The sequence below is a fragment of the Euleptes europaea genome, chromosome 11 (genome assembly GCF_029931775.1).
Source record: "Euleptes europaea isolate rEulEur1 chromosome 11, rEulEur1.hap1, whole genome shotgun sequence".
NCBI classification, from domain to species: Eukaryota; Metazoa; Chordata; class Lepidosauria; order Squamata; family Sphaerodactylidae; genus Euleptes; species Euleptes europaea.
Genome location: NC_079322.1, coordinates 28,160,237 through 28,178,541, shown reverse-complemented (window position 1 = coordinate 28,178,541; position 18,305 = coordinate 28,160,237). Strand labels below are relative to the sequence as shown.

Here is an 18,305-nt window from a genome sequence, read left to right as displayed (position 1 = left end):
AAGATTTGATCAGGTTCCTCTCTTCTCCACGCTTCACAACAAAACATAAGGGCAATCTTAGATGCAGAAATTGAAAGGATATGATCACACTAAAGAAAAAAATAAGGTTCCCCCGCCTTAATTGAGGAAGGTTGACTTTGATTAAAAGTTTGATGAACTTTTAAAACTCTTAATGTAAAACTTGTAATCTAATTGAATAAAAAGTGAACTACTTCCAAGGTTGGTTCCCTTTGCTTTCTCTTATTAATTTTTTTTGGGAAGAGGAGGCTGAAAGGAAGCACTGGTCAATAAATTACATAGCTTTGCACTTGACCCCCCCCACCCCGTACTGAGAAGTATATTTAATATAAAGCAAAATGATATATTTTAATTTCTTTAATGTGAAATATTTGCCGAGGGACCTGCACAAACTTATTCTAGGCAGAATGACCTACACACAATACACACAAACTGTATTGCATACCTTATCAGCAGCATTTGTCTTACGTAGGGAAGCAATAAGTTCTTCAGCAGCAGTCAAGTCTTGCTCTTGTTTCTGCAGCTTTACTTCCTAAAAAAAGTTATTTGCATCTTTCATTTATTCTTTATGTAAATTTTGTATTTATGTAACAAAAAAAAAAATGAAACAACAATCCATGCTTCCATATACACAGCATATCAAACCTAAAAAGTCCCATATTAAGACTACTTACAATAACATCTTGGTTATTGCGAATCTGAAGTTCAAAAAATCACTTTAGGAAAAAAACACAAAAAATCTAATATCGCCTGTTTAAAATATATTTTAACACATACTGATTTTCAGGTCATACATGCCTACTTATTATGCTAATCTTCATTGCCTGGTCTTCTTTGAATAACCACCTATATATAATCTACACAATATAACGTATTTTTCGCTCCATAAGACGCACTTTTTTCCTCCTCAAATGTGAGGGGAAATATCAGTGCGTCTTATGGAGCGAATGCAGCGGCAGCGGGGCGCAGAGCCGGGCCGCCCCAGGAGCCTGCTGGGACGCCGCCAGCCAGCTGGGGGACGGGAGGCACTAGACTCTGGAAAAACTTCCAGCAGGAGAGAAAAAAAAGGCGACGCTCTATAATTTTGCCTCCATAGTGTCTATGGTACACCAGACTATGGAGGCCAACACAGAGCGGCAGCGCCTCCTTAAAAGCGGCCGCACATGGCTGGCCTCCACTGTTGGCTTGCTAGTCGCTAGAGGAGGAGGTAGGTTAGTATGTTGCTCCTCCTAACCCGAGTCCGCCTCCCTCCCCGAGTCCCCGGGGTAGTTCTCCAGACCTGAACTGGAGTCTGGTGTGTTTCCAAGTGCATCTCTTCTCCCCCCGCCCCGTTTCTTTCCTCCCAGCCTGGGCTGGAAAGAAGACGCTAATTGCTTAGTTGGAGGGAGAGGGTAGTTCTCCGACCTGCAGCCTCCTGTGTTTCCAAGTGCATCTCTTCTCCCCCCCCATTTCCTCCCCCCCCCCCGTTTATTTCCTCCCAGCCTGGGCTGGAAACGAAGCAGCAACTTTCCTTAGTTGGAGGGAGAGGGTAGTTCTCCGACCTGGAGCCTGCTGTGTGTCCAAGTGCATCTCTTCCCCCGCCCCCATTTCTTTCCTCCCAGCCTGGGCTGGAAAGAAGACGCTAATTCCTTAGTTGGAGGGAGAGGGTAGTTCTCCGACCTGCAGCCTGCTGTGTTTCCAAGTGCATCTCTTCTCCCCCCCCCCGTTTATTTCCTCCCCCCCCCCGTTTCTTTCCTCCCAGCCTGGGCTGGAAACGAAGCAAAAACTTTCCTTAGTTGGAGGGGGAGGGTAGTTCTCCCGACCTGGAGCCTGCTGTGTTTCCAAGTGCATCTCTTCTCTCCCCCCACCCATTTTCTTTCCTCCCAGCCTGGGCTGGAATTCTCTCCTCTGATCCTGGAGAGAATAGGGATGCATCATGACTAGTATCCATTTTGACTAGTAGTCATGAATACCCCTCTCCTCCATGAACATGTCCACTCCCCTCTTAAAACCTTCCAAGTTGGCAGCCATCACCACATCCTGGGGAAGGGAGTTCCACAATTTAACTATGTGTTGTGTAAAGAAATACTTCCTTTTATCCGTTTTGAGTCTCTCACCCTCCAGCCTGGCGGCGGCGGGGGGGGGGGAGTTCTCCCTTTTCTTTCCACCCAGCCTGGGCTGGGCAAGAGGCAGGAGCTGCCCTTTGCTCACCCGCAGAAGGGGTAGGAACTGGCCTTGGCTGGCTTGGGAAAAGGGATGTATTAAAATGAATGAGAGGATTGCCCATTGGAAACAGTGGGAGAGGCTTCACAGCCCATTGAAGATAATGGGAGCCAGGATTGCCCATTGACTTGCATGCACTCCTTTGAAATAGTTTACAGCACAAAAAATTGCAAAGAAAATGTGGCATGGATATTCCATTAAGGTCTCTGGGCCTAGCTACATTACTCTGCGACTGGAATGACAGCTGCCAGGACTAGTAGAAGTGTTCTGCGACTGGAATGACTAGCCTTGGAGAGGAATGACAGCCCCTGAGATTAGGAGAATGATTCTGCAACTGCAGTGACAGCCCCAGGAGTGGAATGACAGCCCCTGGGACTAGCAGAAGTGTTCTGGGACTGGAATGACAGCCCCCAGAGTGGAATGACAGCCCGGTCATTCCAGTCCCAGAACACTTCTGCTAGTTCCAGAGGCTGTCATTGCACTCTGGGGGCTGTCATTCCAATCCCAGAATAATGTAGCTAGGCTCAGAAACCTTACTGGAAAATCCATTCCACATTTTTTTTGCTACTCTTTCTCCATGAAGCTAAGGGTGGCTCACTTAGTTAGCCTCAGTTTTATCCTTACAACACTCCTCAGAGATAGCAAGAGACATCGTGTGTGTGTGTAGCCAAGGTCATTTGCAGTTTTGTGGTAAGAATGGGATAAATGTGTTCTAGCCAGACAAGTGAGCTATGTTTTATAAGTTCAGCAATAGACAAGGAAGCCAGTTGTGTGCATGTGTTTTGCTGTCAAGTCACATCTGACTTATGTCTGGTGGGGTTTTCAAAGCAAGAGACATTCAGAGGTGGTTTGCCATTGCCAGCCTCCGCATCACCACCCTGATATTCCTTGGTGGTCTCCCACCCAAACACTTGCCAGGGTCAAGGCTGAGAGTGCGTTACTGGGCCAGGGTCACCCGGCAAGTTTCCATGGTAGAGTAGGGATTTGAACCTGGGTTTCTCAGATCCTAGTCTGACACCTTAGCCATTACATCATGCTGGAGAACAACCAGGAAATTGTTAATCGTTTAAGCTAATTAAAACCTCAGTATTCAGGTTAAATTGCCATGTTGGCACTTGGCGATAAATAAGTGGGTTTTGGGTTGCAGTTTGGGCACTTGGTCTCTAAAGGTTCGCCATCACTGCACTAGAGGCTGGATTAACCCTGGTATGTTTACAGCTGCAGGGTTAAAATTAGGGGGACCTGGCACCCAGACCACTTCATTGAGCTGAAGTGGTCTGGGTGCCTATAGTGGTCCTTTAAGCAGTATGGTAATCATTAAGCTGCTGGTAATCATGATCTGACACCTACTGGACGAATGAAGAGGCCCACTATCACTCAGGTTTGTGAATATTTTTTTTTCTTGTTTTCCTCCTCTAAAAACTAGGTGCGTCTTATGGTCAGGTGCATCTTATGGAGCGAAAAATACGGTATTTGACTTATCCACTAAACTACAACAATCTTTTACTAAATAACTTTATAATAACCTACAACCAATAAATTCTAAATTACTGTTTTCTGCTTAAGATAACACACCCCTTAGGTCAGCTAATCAGTCTGTAGTCAATACTTTTCACTTATTTGTTCTAGTTGTTCTGATATAAAATTCAAAGTTACGAAGTTACAAAATTGCAAATTTAAAATTGTGCAAAGTCATAGTAAAGTTTCCGTTTCTTTTGCAACTTACCTAAAGGTAAAGGTCCCCTGTGCAAGCACCGAGCCATTCCTGACCCATGGGGTGACGTCACATCCCGACGTTTACTAGGCAGACTTTGTTTACAGGGTGGTTTGCCAGTGCCTTCCCCAGTCATCTTCCCTTTACCCCCAGCAAGCTGGGTACTCATTTTACTGACCTCGGAAGGACCTTGAGCCGGCTACCTGAAACCGACTTCCGTCGGGATCGAACTCAGGTCGTGAGCAGAGCTTGGACTGCAGTACTGCAGCTTACCACTCTGCGCCACGGGGCTCCCCTAAAGGTATTTTTTTCAGTGAGTTAGCTTCGCCATCACTGCATACTCTGCCATTTTCTTTCTCCATCTTTAAGTCTCTGGGATTTCTTCTTGCTTCCACATTGATGCTAAAACAACTTCCTCCCGCCACATATACAGACTAGTGCCGTTTTTGATCTGGGCAAATTTAAATTCTGCAAGTCAACTACTCTTTTTGCCATGAAAATACACCCCCCTTAGATAGTAAAGCAGGTCAGTGGCTTAGGACTTGCTTTCCAGCCAGTTTGATTCTCGACTGCTCCCCCGATCCAAATTTCTTCCTAATACAGTCAGCACTGTCAATTTGATACAGAGACTTTTGCTATTCCCAGCTCTTTCGAAGATTTTGGCTCTCTTTAGAAGTTATATTTTATTGATAGCAGAAATCACTCACCCACACACACAGAAAATGGTGGAGGGAAGTCTGTCCGGATGAGTCCACAATACCCCCGCACTGAAAAGCCACTCTGGGCTCTCTTGCACATCAGGCTCTCCAACAGGAGTGGGGGACCTGACAGGGAATCGGGTCCCTCCTGGCCCTGACCAGGGTCCCAGAACAGGGGGCACAAAGAGGAGCTGCAAAAAAGGCAACCCTTTGGCTTGCCATGCCAACTGGAAGTGATTTATTCTTATGAACTGTGCATTAAACAAAATTAAGATGGCAGAAGATACAAAACTCTTTGGATTTGCAAATGCAGCCACCGCAGGCCATTATTTGTAATTCAGATTGTCAGTATTCCTATTGTAAATATACCCTGTCGTACCTGTTGCTCCCATCTTGGCATCATTTCACATGATGGTTTCTCTAGATGTATAGTTTCAGGAGCTTTCAGCAACTCCCTACAAGAGAAAGGAATTAACTTTCTTAGGCATGGTCATTCATAACAAACAGAAATGAATGCTCTAAAAAGAAATAAACTTTGCAGGATGGTAGTGTTTATGCCAGCTACTAAAATATTATTGCTTTTGTTTTCCAAGTAAGCAGCAGGCTCATCCCTCTGCAGCCCACGCCACTGTGGAGGCGCTTAGTTACCACTTGCTCCTTGAAGCAACCAAGCATCTTCCACAAAGAGAAGCCATTTTATAATAAAAACAAATTTATATTGTTAATAGAGCTGCAGGAAAGGAAGTTCTCAAGCAAAGGTTTAGTTGTTGAATCAGTAGGGCTGCAAGTTTAAGAGCACATTTGTTTTATTTCTGAAGCTATTTTAGTTCTGGTGTGTTGCTATAATAGAGAATAAAAAAGAATTTAGAGACTGTTAGCATCAGCAGGAGTTTGCTTATTAATAGGTTATGGTCTCTTATGCTCTCTTCAGTAGCTCAAGAAATTATATGTAGGGATGGCTTGGCGATATGCACATTTAAAGTTGATCATCCTTGTAACTGACCAATTAGAAATTCTCTCATTGACTGAAAGCCCTAAGTCTTTAAACATTTTTGCTTACATAGGTGGCTCTAGAGCCGGGGTCCCCAACCTTTTTGAGCCTGCAGGTTCATTCGGAATTCTGACACAGCATGGTGGGCACAGCAACAAAATGGCTGCCACAACACAGCTGCTGGAGGAGGTGGAGCCAACCACAACATGGCTGCCACAGCTTAACAATGGCAGATTCTTGTGTTGTGGTAGCAGCTGCTGCCAAAGCAACATTTTTAAAAAAAATCTGCACAGCCAATCAAAACTCCAATAGTCAATCAGAAGCCTTGCCGAACAAAAATCCTACTTGGCTCCGTCCACTTCCTAAAAACACTTGGTGGGTGCCAGAAAAGGTGTCTGTGGGCACTATGGAGCCCACGGGCTCCACAGTGGGGACCCCTGATCTAGAGGTTCCATTTCACACTAAGGGTGGAACCTTCCTCTGGTATAAGAAACATTCCTCCAATATAACACTATTCTTCCACTTTAGAAAGGCTGCACCATTAGCAGAACAGAACCTTTGGATATGACCCATCTTGTACTAATAAAATCTGTCCAGTAATCTGACGTCTCTAGTTACAGCTCCAGTAAAATTCTCCCAGACAATTTTTATATACCTAGGTTGCTTTACATTTCTAGAAAAGTAATATTTCAAGCGAATCAAGATTTTGGATAATAAAAATCACACCAATTTCTGCTCCCTGCGGCTCTACATATATTCTTCGGTAAACTGTCCTCCCCCACCCTTACCTCCCATTAGCATCTACAACTGCCCTCCGATAATGTTGTCAACATTAATTTAGCTGAAATCATCAGCTAAACCTTCAAGCCACAATAGAGCAAGTCATACTTTGGTTCAGGTTTGCTTTACAGGCACCTTGTCCAGGTTCTGCCAACGCTGTCCTCCACTCTGTTATTCACAGCTTCCTACTACTAAACCTAGGCAGCTCATCCTGACTGGCTCTTACGTAGAAACACACCACTAGAGCATGGTGATGGGTCTCCATTCTCTAAAAGGAGCCAGTCCAGACGCTCGTGTGTCAAATAAGTGGGAGAAATACATTTGGCTGCACTGTAGGCCACAGACTACAGTCTGCATATGATCCAGGTGGCCGGGTCAGCCGTATCAAGGTAAGGGGTCATCTTATGCTGAGTTGGTAGGAAGTCTTTTTTGTGGCTGCAAAAAGAAAAATTAACTTGCTTCTCCGGTAATAACGTCGGGTCCAGCATGACCCTGAGGCTTTTAACTGAGTCAGTAAGGGTCAGCAGAACCACATCAAAAGTGGGGGCAGCAATGTGGCTCAGTGGTAAAGCATCTGCTTGGCATGCAGAAGGTCCCAGGTTCAATCTCTGGCATCTCCAGTTAAAGGGGCTAGGCGAGTAGGTAGTGTGAAAGACCTCTGCCTTAGACCCTGGAGAGCCGCTGCCGGTCTGAGTAGACAATACTGACTTATCCAACAAATACAGGTTGTACATTCCACAGGTGGTGTTCAAGACAAGTTCCCGGGTATATACCTGTTTCGTGAAAATGACTTCTTCAGTTAATGTTCTATGCTTGTTTTGTGAAATGACTTCTTCAAGTTAATATTTTTTAATCCATATCAAATTCATATCAGATATAGTCAATATCTTCTAAGCCTTTCATAACATTGCCTTCTAAGGTAATTTTATTCAGCAGTCTCTCACATTATAACTTTCTTCTCGACACGTTCAGTATGATTTTCCCGCCAGCGCCATTCTAGACATCTCAAAATCCTTTTCAGATCACCCAGTTCTGTGTTAAGCCAGGGGGCTGGGTTTTGTCCCAAAGGCAGGAGAGGTCAACAAGGGGCAAACTTGTTGATAGGTCAAAGGAGCTTCACGTTCCATATTTCCACTGCAGCTTCAACAGAACCCATGTCTGGAATCCCAAAATCCTCCAGGGTGTTCTGGAATCCAGCAGGATTCATAAGCCTCGGTGGGTGGACCATTTTAACCAAGCCCCCACATCGTCTGTGGATTGACAGAAGTGTGGGAGCCCTCCTGACCTCCTCAGGCAGGCCTTTCCACAAGGTGGGATTACAACAGAGAAAGCAGTTGTTGATCGTGCCCATTTGCAGGGTGACACCCACAGAAGGCAGTCTAACACCAGGGCATATTTCAGTGATTTTCTTCACAAAAATGTAACATATGTTTATGCGTGGAAAATGCCATGTAACAAATATTAATTTAAACTTTAGAAAATGTTGTAAATACATGTAAATGGAAATGAAATTAAATAAGCAATACTTACTTGGAACCGTGTCCTTTATCTTCCTGTAACTGCATTGTCAATTTCTGATTATGTTCCTTTTCACTTTCCAACAGGACTAAGAGATTCTAAAATACAAGTTGTTAAAAAGTGTAGTACGTATCTATCACATTTTAAGCTCTCCAAGATTTACAAGCACTTGCATCACGTCATAGGATTATACACCTAGCAAGTTTAGATATGATTTTAGCTTCTGTTTGCTTTAAGTATTGCACATCACCTTGGATACAGAAAGATGGAACCGAAGTATTTTAAATAACGTCAGGTGTTAAAAAGAAACGGGAACACAAATATTTGAGAAGACCTTACAGACGTCCCACCATAGAGTCTTTTTCAACATTTTGTCAGCAATTGCTGGTACAGTGAGGGATTTTTCTTGTTAATAAGGGACCCAACTGTCCCTGAGAAATAAGGCTGGTCACAGAAAATAGAAGAAAGGACGCTATTGAATCTTGTATTGGATTTTGCTCTATCAGTAATTGCTTCAAATTAGCCCTTGTTGGATGAGGCAGCTCACCTATGAGCTGACCCAGTTTCTTCTTCTGCTGAAGACTGTGTCCAAATTATTATGGGGTATATAGGGTAGCAGAGTATCTGTGTGTTGGGAATGAGCCACCTTTCCTGGGTTTCTGGGTGACGCTGCTTCCTAGGGAATTTTCAGTAATGAGCACATGAAGAACTCCAGCATCTATTTATGTGATGCAACAGGCAGGCGGTGCAGAAAACATTGTTTTGGGGCTCCAGTCCTGGAATTTGTTGGCTTTTGTGCAACTTATTTTATACCGACGTTGTCTCAAGTTCAACACATGAATTAAAGTCCCTGCAACAATGTCCAGAGTATCTCTGCAATGTCCATATGGAAAGGGAGTATTGTGACATGTAGTAAATGACAAAGAGGTGGTATCCTTCTCTCTGTCCATCCCTCCACCAGTGGTGTGTATGCGCAAATGCAGGTGAATGTCTTGGCACACATCAGCTCACTCCCCTCTTGGATGGATAGGATCAGAACACACCTACCTACCCTTTTTCCTACCACTCAAATTACAAATTCTCCTTGCAAATATATATTATCTAGGTCAGAGAATTAAAGGCTACTTCTGCATAGCATTCCTCACTTACCTGAAACGCGCTTTTCTGCACTTCGCTTTCCTGCTTGCTTTCAATGAGCTGTTGCGTCAACTGGTCCGTCTCAAACTTCAGTATTTCTTGGAGATTGTCATAGTCATCTTGCAGGCTTGTTTTTGCTTCAAGTACCTTTTCATATTCGAGCCTTCAGTGGAAGATATTTTACATTGTTAATCACGAGGTTACATGCTCTTGTATAGAACTTCTGTATTCAGTAGTCAACCACCCATTCTTTAAAAACACATATTCAACTAAAAATCGAATGCCCTTCCGACTTAATGCAATGTAATGAGTCAATCTGCAATTTTAACACACACACAATTTTCCGTATCAGTTTGTTAAAAGATCCCTTTGAGTTCCAAAGGATTCTGTGGCATGAGCAAACTACCTGCATACGTCAAAAACAAAACAAGGGCCGAACACCCATCCCCAAGCAGTTACGCTTTTCTAAGTTCATGGAAGTTAATGGGCTTAAAAAGGTGTAACACTGCTTAAGATAGCATCATCAGCATCAAAGCTGCCCCACTACAGAATACAGACAACACTCTTTTGTGGCTTCACACTGTAGTCAAAGATCAGTAGCAGCAGACAAGACATCTTTCATTGACGCTTTTCAGCCATTCCTGACCTTCTTACTGAGGAGTTCCTAAGATTCCAAGTTGCTCCAAGGTTCTCTGGAACACAGTTTGAAAGCCACTTATACAGATAGTAAACCTTTTTGGATAGTAGCCATGGTTCCATGCTCTTTACAGCATTTAAGCACAATTGAGGCAATTCAAGTCATGTCGGACAAAAATTGGTTCCTTGATTTTGCTTAAATGGTGCCTTTAAGAACACTAGTGTAATGAGGTTTTATTAAAAATTTTAGAGGTTTTTGCCAATAAAGAGATTTTTGTGAATATAAACATCACCACTTGAGTATTTAAAACTCCAGGGCTTAGAAACACGGTGCTATCATGCTGTTCTAGCATTCTTCTCTGCCATATGTGCTTCATTCCAAATAGGCAGTTATATATTTAACACTATATACTGTTGCAGCAAGCACTCATATCTTTTAGAATACATTAATGATGAAGAAGAATTAGTTTTTATACCCCGCTTTTCTCTATTTTTAAGGAGTCTCAAAGCGGCTTACAATCGCTTTCCTTTCCCCTCCCCACAACAGACACCTTGTGAGGTAGATGGGGCTGAGAGAGTTCGGAGAACTGTGACTAGCCCAAGGGCATCCAGCAGGCTTCATGCGGAGGAGTGGGGAAACAAACCTGGTTCTCCAGATTGGAGTCCGCTGCTCTTAACCACTATGCCATGCTGGCTCATATCCCAGTATGCTAATATTTCTTTAGAAGAACCCCAATCGAAGCCAAAGTTCATAAAGCATATCAACATTTTTAGTGTTCTGAAAGTCAATTGACATTAATTAAACTGTCAGCCCCTGCTATTACACAGCAGCAAGATACATGGGTATCTCTTTTGAAAAAGAGGGAGTCTCCTGAATCCTAATTCAATTGGAAAATATAACAATAAATTGCTATTAATGTTAACTTGAACTTTCACTGTAAGTCTCAATTGGCCCAGCATGTATTGTGTAGGATTTTGATCCTCCTTCAACTGGGTAGCAAACTTTCAAATTTAGTTCTGTTAAATAAGAATCTCTTTCAGAGACATAGAAAGAATTTAGCTATTCAAAACTCAAACTGCAACACCCACTAGATCCTTAAAGAGTTAAGGGTTAATACTGTCAGAAAGCTGCAGCAGTTCTAATCCTAAACAATATCATGTTTCCCTCTGCGGGTAGCATTGCTGGAAGAAGCGAACTATATGTTTATAATCATATGACACTAACATGTATTGTGGTCATCACATGTGGCCACAGAGAACTGGCTCATTTGATTCCAGACCAGCCTGAACCCCAAAATGCAGTTTGTTCTTGTTGTCTTGTTTGTGTGTGCAAATTTGTACTCCTTACTGTACTTGTAAGTTGCTTTGGGTCCCGTTAGGGAGAAAGCAGGCAAACAATAAACTAGCGACCTAGTAAACGTATGACAGTACACACACACAGGCTCTGTTCAGACATTACACAAAGCCATGATTTAACATCTGGAAAGTGTGCCAGTCTCCAGACCAGCCTTGCAAGGCAAGCTCAGCAGTAGCAAAATAAGGTTGCCAACAGTGAGATGAAGTTGGCCAGCGTTCAGTTAGACTCTCAAAAGGTATTCCCATGTGGAAATTTAAGGCTACCGTCTTATGCACACTTCAATGAGATGCATTCCCAACTAAATCAGAAGTCAGGCCCAACGAGCATCTGCTGTAACAGACTGTTGTTATGTCATCAACCTACCTGACGCTATCAAGCTGAAGTTGGACATTCATGTGGTGCATAGAAAGTTCATTAAGTTCTTTCTCTTGCTTTCGCCTGAAGGCCTCATACTCCGCTTTCATAGAAGACAGCTCCTTATCCGCAGACTGCAGAACAATCCGCAAGTCGTGGACTTCACTCTTCAATACTGTTGAACAAACAAAACCCTTTAAAACTCATGTACTGTAAAACTTGTCCACTAGCTACTAATAGTGCTTTTGATGCAACACCACCCTGAAACACTAAGGCAATGTCCCGGGAGGGGCCCCCAACCCCCCTTCCAAGGCCGAGGGGTAGCCTCCACACTCACCAGTTGTCCCCGGCGGGCGGCATCACCAAGGCTCCCTCTCCCCTCAGCAACCCTACAAACCGGCACGAGGGGAGAGAGCCTGTCGGGAGCCGCCGCAGGAGCAGCCAGCCGCCGGCTCGCCAGCCCGAGCCGCTGCAGGAGCCGCGGGGCGCCGCCGCACCAGCCCAGACGCCGACGAAAGAGCCGGGGCCCAACGGTGCACCAGCCCAGCAGCCCCAGCCAGGGACGCCGCGGCTGGCTCTGTCTCTGCGGGACCCGGGCAGCTGAGGGCCGCCAGCCTACAGGTCCCACTGCAGGAGGAGGAGAACCCGGGAGCGGCGCGGGGGGGGGGGGGGGCAGCGGCGGTAGCCGGCCCCCCCGCAGCCCAGCTGTCCGGCGGACGAGCACGGGAGGGAAGAGGCATGGTCCGCGCCTGACTTCCCCTGGCTGGGAGATGAGCCCTCCCAGCCCTTATATGGACTTCCGGGGGGAGGGCTAAGGGCGGAGCTTGGGAGGGACTTCTCTGGCCTGGAGGATATATAAGGCCAGAGAAGTCTGCCTGCCGGGGAGGATATTGACGTCAAGGTTGTGCTACAAGGTGTGTCCTGTGGCAACCTGGCGACGCCCGGGGGAGAGTCGAGCTCTGACTCCCCCTCGGATTGGTCTGAGGCGGAAGAGATTGTCTCAGCCCCAACGTCCTCCAGACCAGAGACCCTCGTAACGGCCACGCCCAAGGCGCAGCGCGACAGGCAATATATGTATAGGTTCGAACATTAGTCTCATTACACAGAAATAGCTTGTGGAAGATGCAAAAGATATAGTGAAGATTGCATACACTGCAAAAAGTTAGTGCTGTTGTATTACAAAGCTCAGCTTTTATTCTGCAAGCATAGATCCATTCTGCTATTTAAAGGCCTCTCTTTGTAGCAACAGAAAATTGCAATGTAACTCCGTCTAGCCCAGTAACCTTTTACATTTTGACCTTTTTTCTATCCTGTATTCAAATCCCTCCTCCCTCATTTTGAAGGTAAAGGAAGTCCTGTTGCCAGATTTTTGCAGCAGCCAGGCTGCAAAACAAAATGCCAAAGAACATGCTGTGAATGAAAGAGTGTAATTATTTACTTATATTACAAACCTTGCTCAAAAGACAATACACCGTATTATATTGCAAGCCAGGGACTACATTCAGAAATTCAAATTAGAGGAAACCTTGCATGCAGAGCAGATACAGGAATCTGGATGTGCTCCTGTTTCAAATTACACTTCTTCAGGAAGTGGATAAATGCAAGTACTGTCATCAAATAGCCCAAAACTTTAAAGCTAGTTAACAGAAAAACTGTTCTAATTATATATATGTTCAAGAGTTCGAACATTGCCTGCCATTGGATGACCCTATCCCTTTAAGACTGCTGCCCAAATTCGTGGACGATATTGTGCCACTCTAAAAACAGTGAAACTGGAAACATTCAAATCATCATACAGACTTACTGTCATCCTTGCTTTGGGTGTCCTGGTACTGCTTTTCAAGAGTGTCTATCTTTTCAAGAAGCCCTTGCTTTTCAGTTTGCCATTCATTTCTTTCAGATGAGAAAAGCTTCAAGGTAAGAAAAAAGAGAAGTCAGTAATGGATACCGCTATGTAAGATAGGCAGCCTATAGAGACAGAGAGCATGGTGTAATATCCGTCAGCTGAAAACAGCTGGTTGATTTGTCTTGGGGTTGCAAGGAAACAAGCAAACACCAGGAAAATTAGACCAAACCTTTCTGCAAAAGCATGGCTTAAGCAAACAATGAATCTTCCTCTCAAAATAGTGAATTGTTAACCCCAACTCTTCCGTCCTCCTACCAAGTCCATTCAGTGACTCTCTCACCTCTTGCATCTGTGTACAACGGCTCTCCAACTTATAAACAAGCTGCTGAAGTTTTATATGTTTACTTTCTTCCTCATCTAACTTGATCTGACAAGTGCTTAACTGTTCCTGCAACAGAGGAAATAGGGGGGAAAAGTTAAATACTGTTCTTGAATTACAGTTAGTTTTAACTGTTATCATAACACACCTTTGTTTATTCTTTTGAGGGTTGATCCAGAAGTATCTTTACCCAGATAATATATATAACAGTATGGCTTTCAAATGCTGATGGGTGGTATACTCCAGCAGTTCCCAACCTTTTCGGTATGGTGACCCACAAGTCCAAATTTATTTGGTATGGTGACTCATCCAAGGATGGCCCAAGGTTTTCTAGCACCCTAGGCAAACTATGACTTTGGCAACCTTGTTGTTTAGCACTCCATTTTCTACAGTGACTAACCAAATGTTTTTGAGAAACCAACAAGCACTGCACAAAGGGTGCAGCTGCCCCCACTATGAATCCTAAGCAACTGGCATTCCGACATACACAGCCTTTGCATGTGAGGTTACATCCCAGCCCTTGACCACCCTCTCCTTCTCCATTACTCCCCCTAAAACCCCGTAAGATTCTAACAAATTCACTCCAGTAACCATCAGGACATGTTTTATTTGATCAACATGTATATGCAGTGGAGAAAAAAAATACCAACTAATGTATGGCATGGAAGGTAGTGTTTCCAGGGTCAGATCTTGGTTTCCAACAACACAAAAGAGAGCAATGGAAAGGGCAGGGGCGGCCATTAGGAAGGGCTGGTCCACGACCCGCTTGCAGAGGCTTGGTCTGGTCCCAACCCACAGGTTGGGAAACAGTTATATACGCTACCAAGATATCAAACAATTACAATTGTAAACCCCCCAAAAGTTTTCTGCATCAACATCTAAATATGCCTACATTTTTTAAAAACCGAGGACAATCAGGAGCAGATCTGAGAACTGACATGGCTCAAACCAATTCTGATGTTATTTCTTTGCTGAAGTGTCAGATAGTAACAACGATGGTGAAGCAAGCCAACTTAACAAAACCAGTATCATAACTGGTACTTTTTTGTGTTGATGTATGTAGAAAGCCTAAGAAGGAAGTCTGCTGAGATCTAGTGCCATATTAATGTGATTTCTTTTCTTAGTATTTATGCCTATGAACAATGGAAATCCCAGCTTGCAAGTTAAACTATGGGGAAAGGCAGCAACAAATCCAAATTAAACACCCTCCAGTATACAATGGGCCCTAGCCAAGGGGACTCATAGAAGCTCACAGGAAATCAACTTTTCACCACTCTGCAATATCAGTTTTGAACAGGCCAGCTTTGATTCTAATAAAGAAGAGTAAGCATCTGAGAGACACTTACTCCCTTGTTTAGAGCATACCCTCAGATATGCACTGTATGGATGCTGAGTCAGGCTTTTGGCAGATCCCAGAGTACAAAATCAGCACTAACAGGTTCCCCCCATAAGAAAGTCTTCAAGTACCCTGCAGTACTCAACCCATATTTTGAGAATCACTATCCAAGAGGAAGAGTTTTGTGAATATAGCTGGAATCTGACAGAATGCAGAAGGTTCAAGAGAAAAACATAATGTGTGGTAATTTAATTTACATAAATTCGCCATTTAGATTTTTTGCAGAGAACTAACAATTGCATGTCGTCGTTTCCTTTGGAGTATCTTTTGTGGTCATTTTCAGAAAAGAACTTCAGAAAAAGCATGAAAGCTGTTTATCTACCCCTACGTGTTCAGACTTTAATTTTAACTCAGCACCAAACCAACTACCAGCTTTTCCACTCAATCTCACTCAACTCCCCTCCTCACTACAATCCCTGACCCATGTAGCTTTTGGCCATACAGGCCTATGACTGCTGGCATAACTATTTTTGTGTTCAAAAGAGGACACTCTTCAAGCAGTAGGAAAGCGGCTAGGAGTCAATCCACAGCTTCTCAAGAAAACCACTGTTTGTTTTTAAAAGCCCGCATTTTACTTGGTTTTCTGATACTTTACCTGCGCCAATCTCAGCTCTTCTGCAACAGCCTCGTATGCCTGTTCGTTCATCTCAGCAGGCATGGGTTCATTTAAAATATCATCCATCTCTCCTGAGCTCTGATTATCAATAGACTCATGGCTCAACATTTCAGGGGTAAGCATTGTCACCAACCGGGATCTTAGTTGATAAACTTTAGTTGGAGTACTTATATTCTGTAAAAGGCATAAAATGATGGCTGTTTACACAAATATAAAACAGCTACAGTAATAACTTAAGTGTATATGATGACATACATACAGTTAAAGTTAGTTAAAGCTGTCACCCCATACCTAATTTAGTAACAGTGTTCCAAACATGAATTCTTACCATGTGCAATTCCTTGATGACAGATTCTTGTAACCATTATTTTAAAAGAGTATTTTCCAAAGATATAACTTCACTCATCTTATTTTCCTCAACTCATTCATATCCCCTAAATTAGCAGCATCTCATTGTCATCAACACAATTTCATACCTTTAAAGTTTCTCTGTGCCTTTTGTTAAGATGAGAAACTTCCTGGCGTTTGCAAGCCTTGGTTGCTTCCAAAATTCTCTCAAGATGCTGGTTTGCCATCTGTAGAGACTGAACTTCCAACTCCAGTTCCCTAACCCTTTTCCTGTTTACAAAAAGGAATATAGTTTCAGAGGGTAGCCTTGTTGGTCTGCAGTACAACTACATTCTAGTCTAGTGGCACCTTAGAGACCACAACTTTGTGGTCCAGTGACACCTTATAGTTTCCCACCTTTGCAAGTGTTAAACTTTTAATGTTCATGTTTTGCTCCAGAACAGCAGAATGGGACAGGCCAGGATGTGTTCCTTACTTCTGAAGAGAAGGATCACTCAGAGTCCAATATTTTCTCCTTTGGAAGGCAATCAACACACCTGTGGCTCTGAACCCTGGCAGATCTATCTGATTTTGCTATAAAGCAAAGATCGAAAGGATCTGCTCCACAACAGCAAAGAAGTCCATTTTGCAGTGTCACACTAACAAAGATGCTGATGCTGTGGTGGCTTTAAACTGTCTAGGATTGTAGCCATGTTCACATGGTGAAATGAATGCACATACATCTGTTTTTTGTTTGATTTCAAAATGTTGTTAGAATATCTTTATTTTATTTTATACTTAGATGTTATCTTATCTCATATTTAGACTTTATATTATGGAAACAGTTAATATAGTAATATAGCAGTGATAGGCACAGCAGGCAAGTAAGTCTAATTTTTCTTAAGTGGCTATAGCAGCTGGTAATTCTCTTTTATCAACTATATTAAATTGATAGTGATGTAGATCAGCCTAGGTTCATCACAATCAGCAATCTGGGGTCATGATGGACTAGGTGAGCTTGAACACTGTCAATCTGTTATCGTGTCCTATTTTCCCCCAATGTTTTTTCCCCTTATTTCTGTATTCCCTATATTGAAAAAAAATTTAAAAAAGAAAAAAGAAAGAGCCAATGTGTGTTAACTTTACAAATGAAACAGGGACCCGTACTGGGATAAATGTGTGGTTTCAATCACATGTCCAGCTGTACGTGCCTTGAATGTAACGTGAAAATTACTCAATGGACATATAAAGAAAAATCAAGTGTACGCTGTGCATGGATTGTAGATACATTCATTGTAACTCATGAATAGGGCTAGTGTTATTGTGGAATACTGCTGTAGCTGTGACACCAGTCATTGTGTAAACTGTAACTCACTTGAGAACAGGGATCTTATAGCTCTGGACTGATTTTCATTAGAAAATCTCTGCTTCAAGAATCATAGAATTGGAGGGGACCCCCAGGGTTATCTAGTCCAACCCCCTGCACAATGCAGGAAATTCACAACTACCTCTCCTCGTCATCTCCAGTGACCCCTGATCCATGCCCAGAAGATGGCAAAAAAAATCTCCAGGATCTCTGGCCAAAATGGCCTGGAGGAAAATTGCTTCCTGACCCCAAAGTGGCAATTGGCATTTCCCTGGGCATGTAAGAAAGGGCCATGTGAGCCAAGAACTGACACAACCCTCCCTCTCATGATCTGCCTAGGTTCACAGAATCATCATTGCTGTCAGATGGCCATCTAGCCTCTGCTTAAAAACCTCCAAAGGAGAGCCCACCACCTCCCAAGGAAGTGTATTCCACTGAGGAACCGCTCTGAGGCCCTACATTGGGTACTCCCACTTTCTGAGGCTAGACAGGTAGCAACCTAAGAGAGGGCCTTTTCACTCATGCACCAAAACTGTAGAAAAGTGCAAGAGACCAAGTAGCATCTTAAAGCCTAACAAAATTTCTGGCAGGGTATGAGCTTTCATGAGTCACAGCTCACTTCTTCAGATACAGCTAGAATGAGAATTCTGAAGAATTTTTTACCAATTAAAAAAAAACACTATTCACTCCTTCCTGGATGCCAGTTCTTGTACCACACACTTCTGACAAGCAGATATTTCTGAATTCACACCAAAACTGTGGAACTCTCTTTCCAGATATATTTGTCTGTCCCTTTCTATCACTGTCTTCTGACAGCAAGTGAAGACTTTTTTGTTTTTCTGCCTTTCCTTCAATGGTCTCTCTTCCTGCCTCATGTTTTAATTTGCTGTATTTTGGTTCTTGTATGCATTTTTAGCTCTGTTTTTAAATTGGTTTTGATTTTTTTAAGTGCTGTTTTAACTGTTTGCCG

General features: G+C 43.3%; 1 protein-coding gene across 1 annotated transcript in view; it reads right to left on the bottom strand.

Annotated features, from left to right (window-relative positions):
* KIF15 (kinesin family member 15) overlaps positions 1-18,305 on the bottom strand; it is a 45,984-nt gene that overhangs the window by 14,158 nt on the left and 13,521 nt on the right. The window contains exons 14-22 of the mRNA XM_056857373.1: positions 16,119-16,260; positions 15,622-15,816; positions 13,592-13,699; positions 13,210-13,315; positions 11,415-11,580; positions 9,071-9,221; positions 7,934-8,019; positions 5,012-5,087; positions 464-550 (exon numbers count right to left, since the gene is read on the bottom strand). Coding sequence (XP_056713351.1) covers positions 464-550; positions 5,012-5,087; positions 7,934-8,019; positions 9,071-9,221; positions 11,415-11,580; positions 13,210-13,315; positions 13,592-13,699; positions 15,622-15,816; positions 16,119-16,260 — 1,117 coding nt within the window. The remainder of the gene's footprint in view (positions 1-463; positions 551-5,011; positions 5,088-7,933; positions 8,020-9,070; positions 9,222-11,414; positions 11,581-13,209; positions 13,316-13,591; positions 13,700-15,621; positions 15,817-16,118; positions 16,261-18,305) is intronic.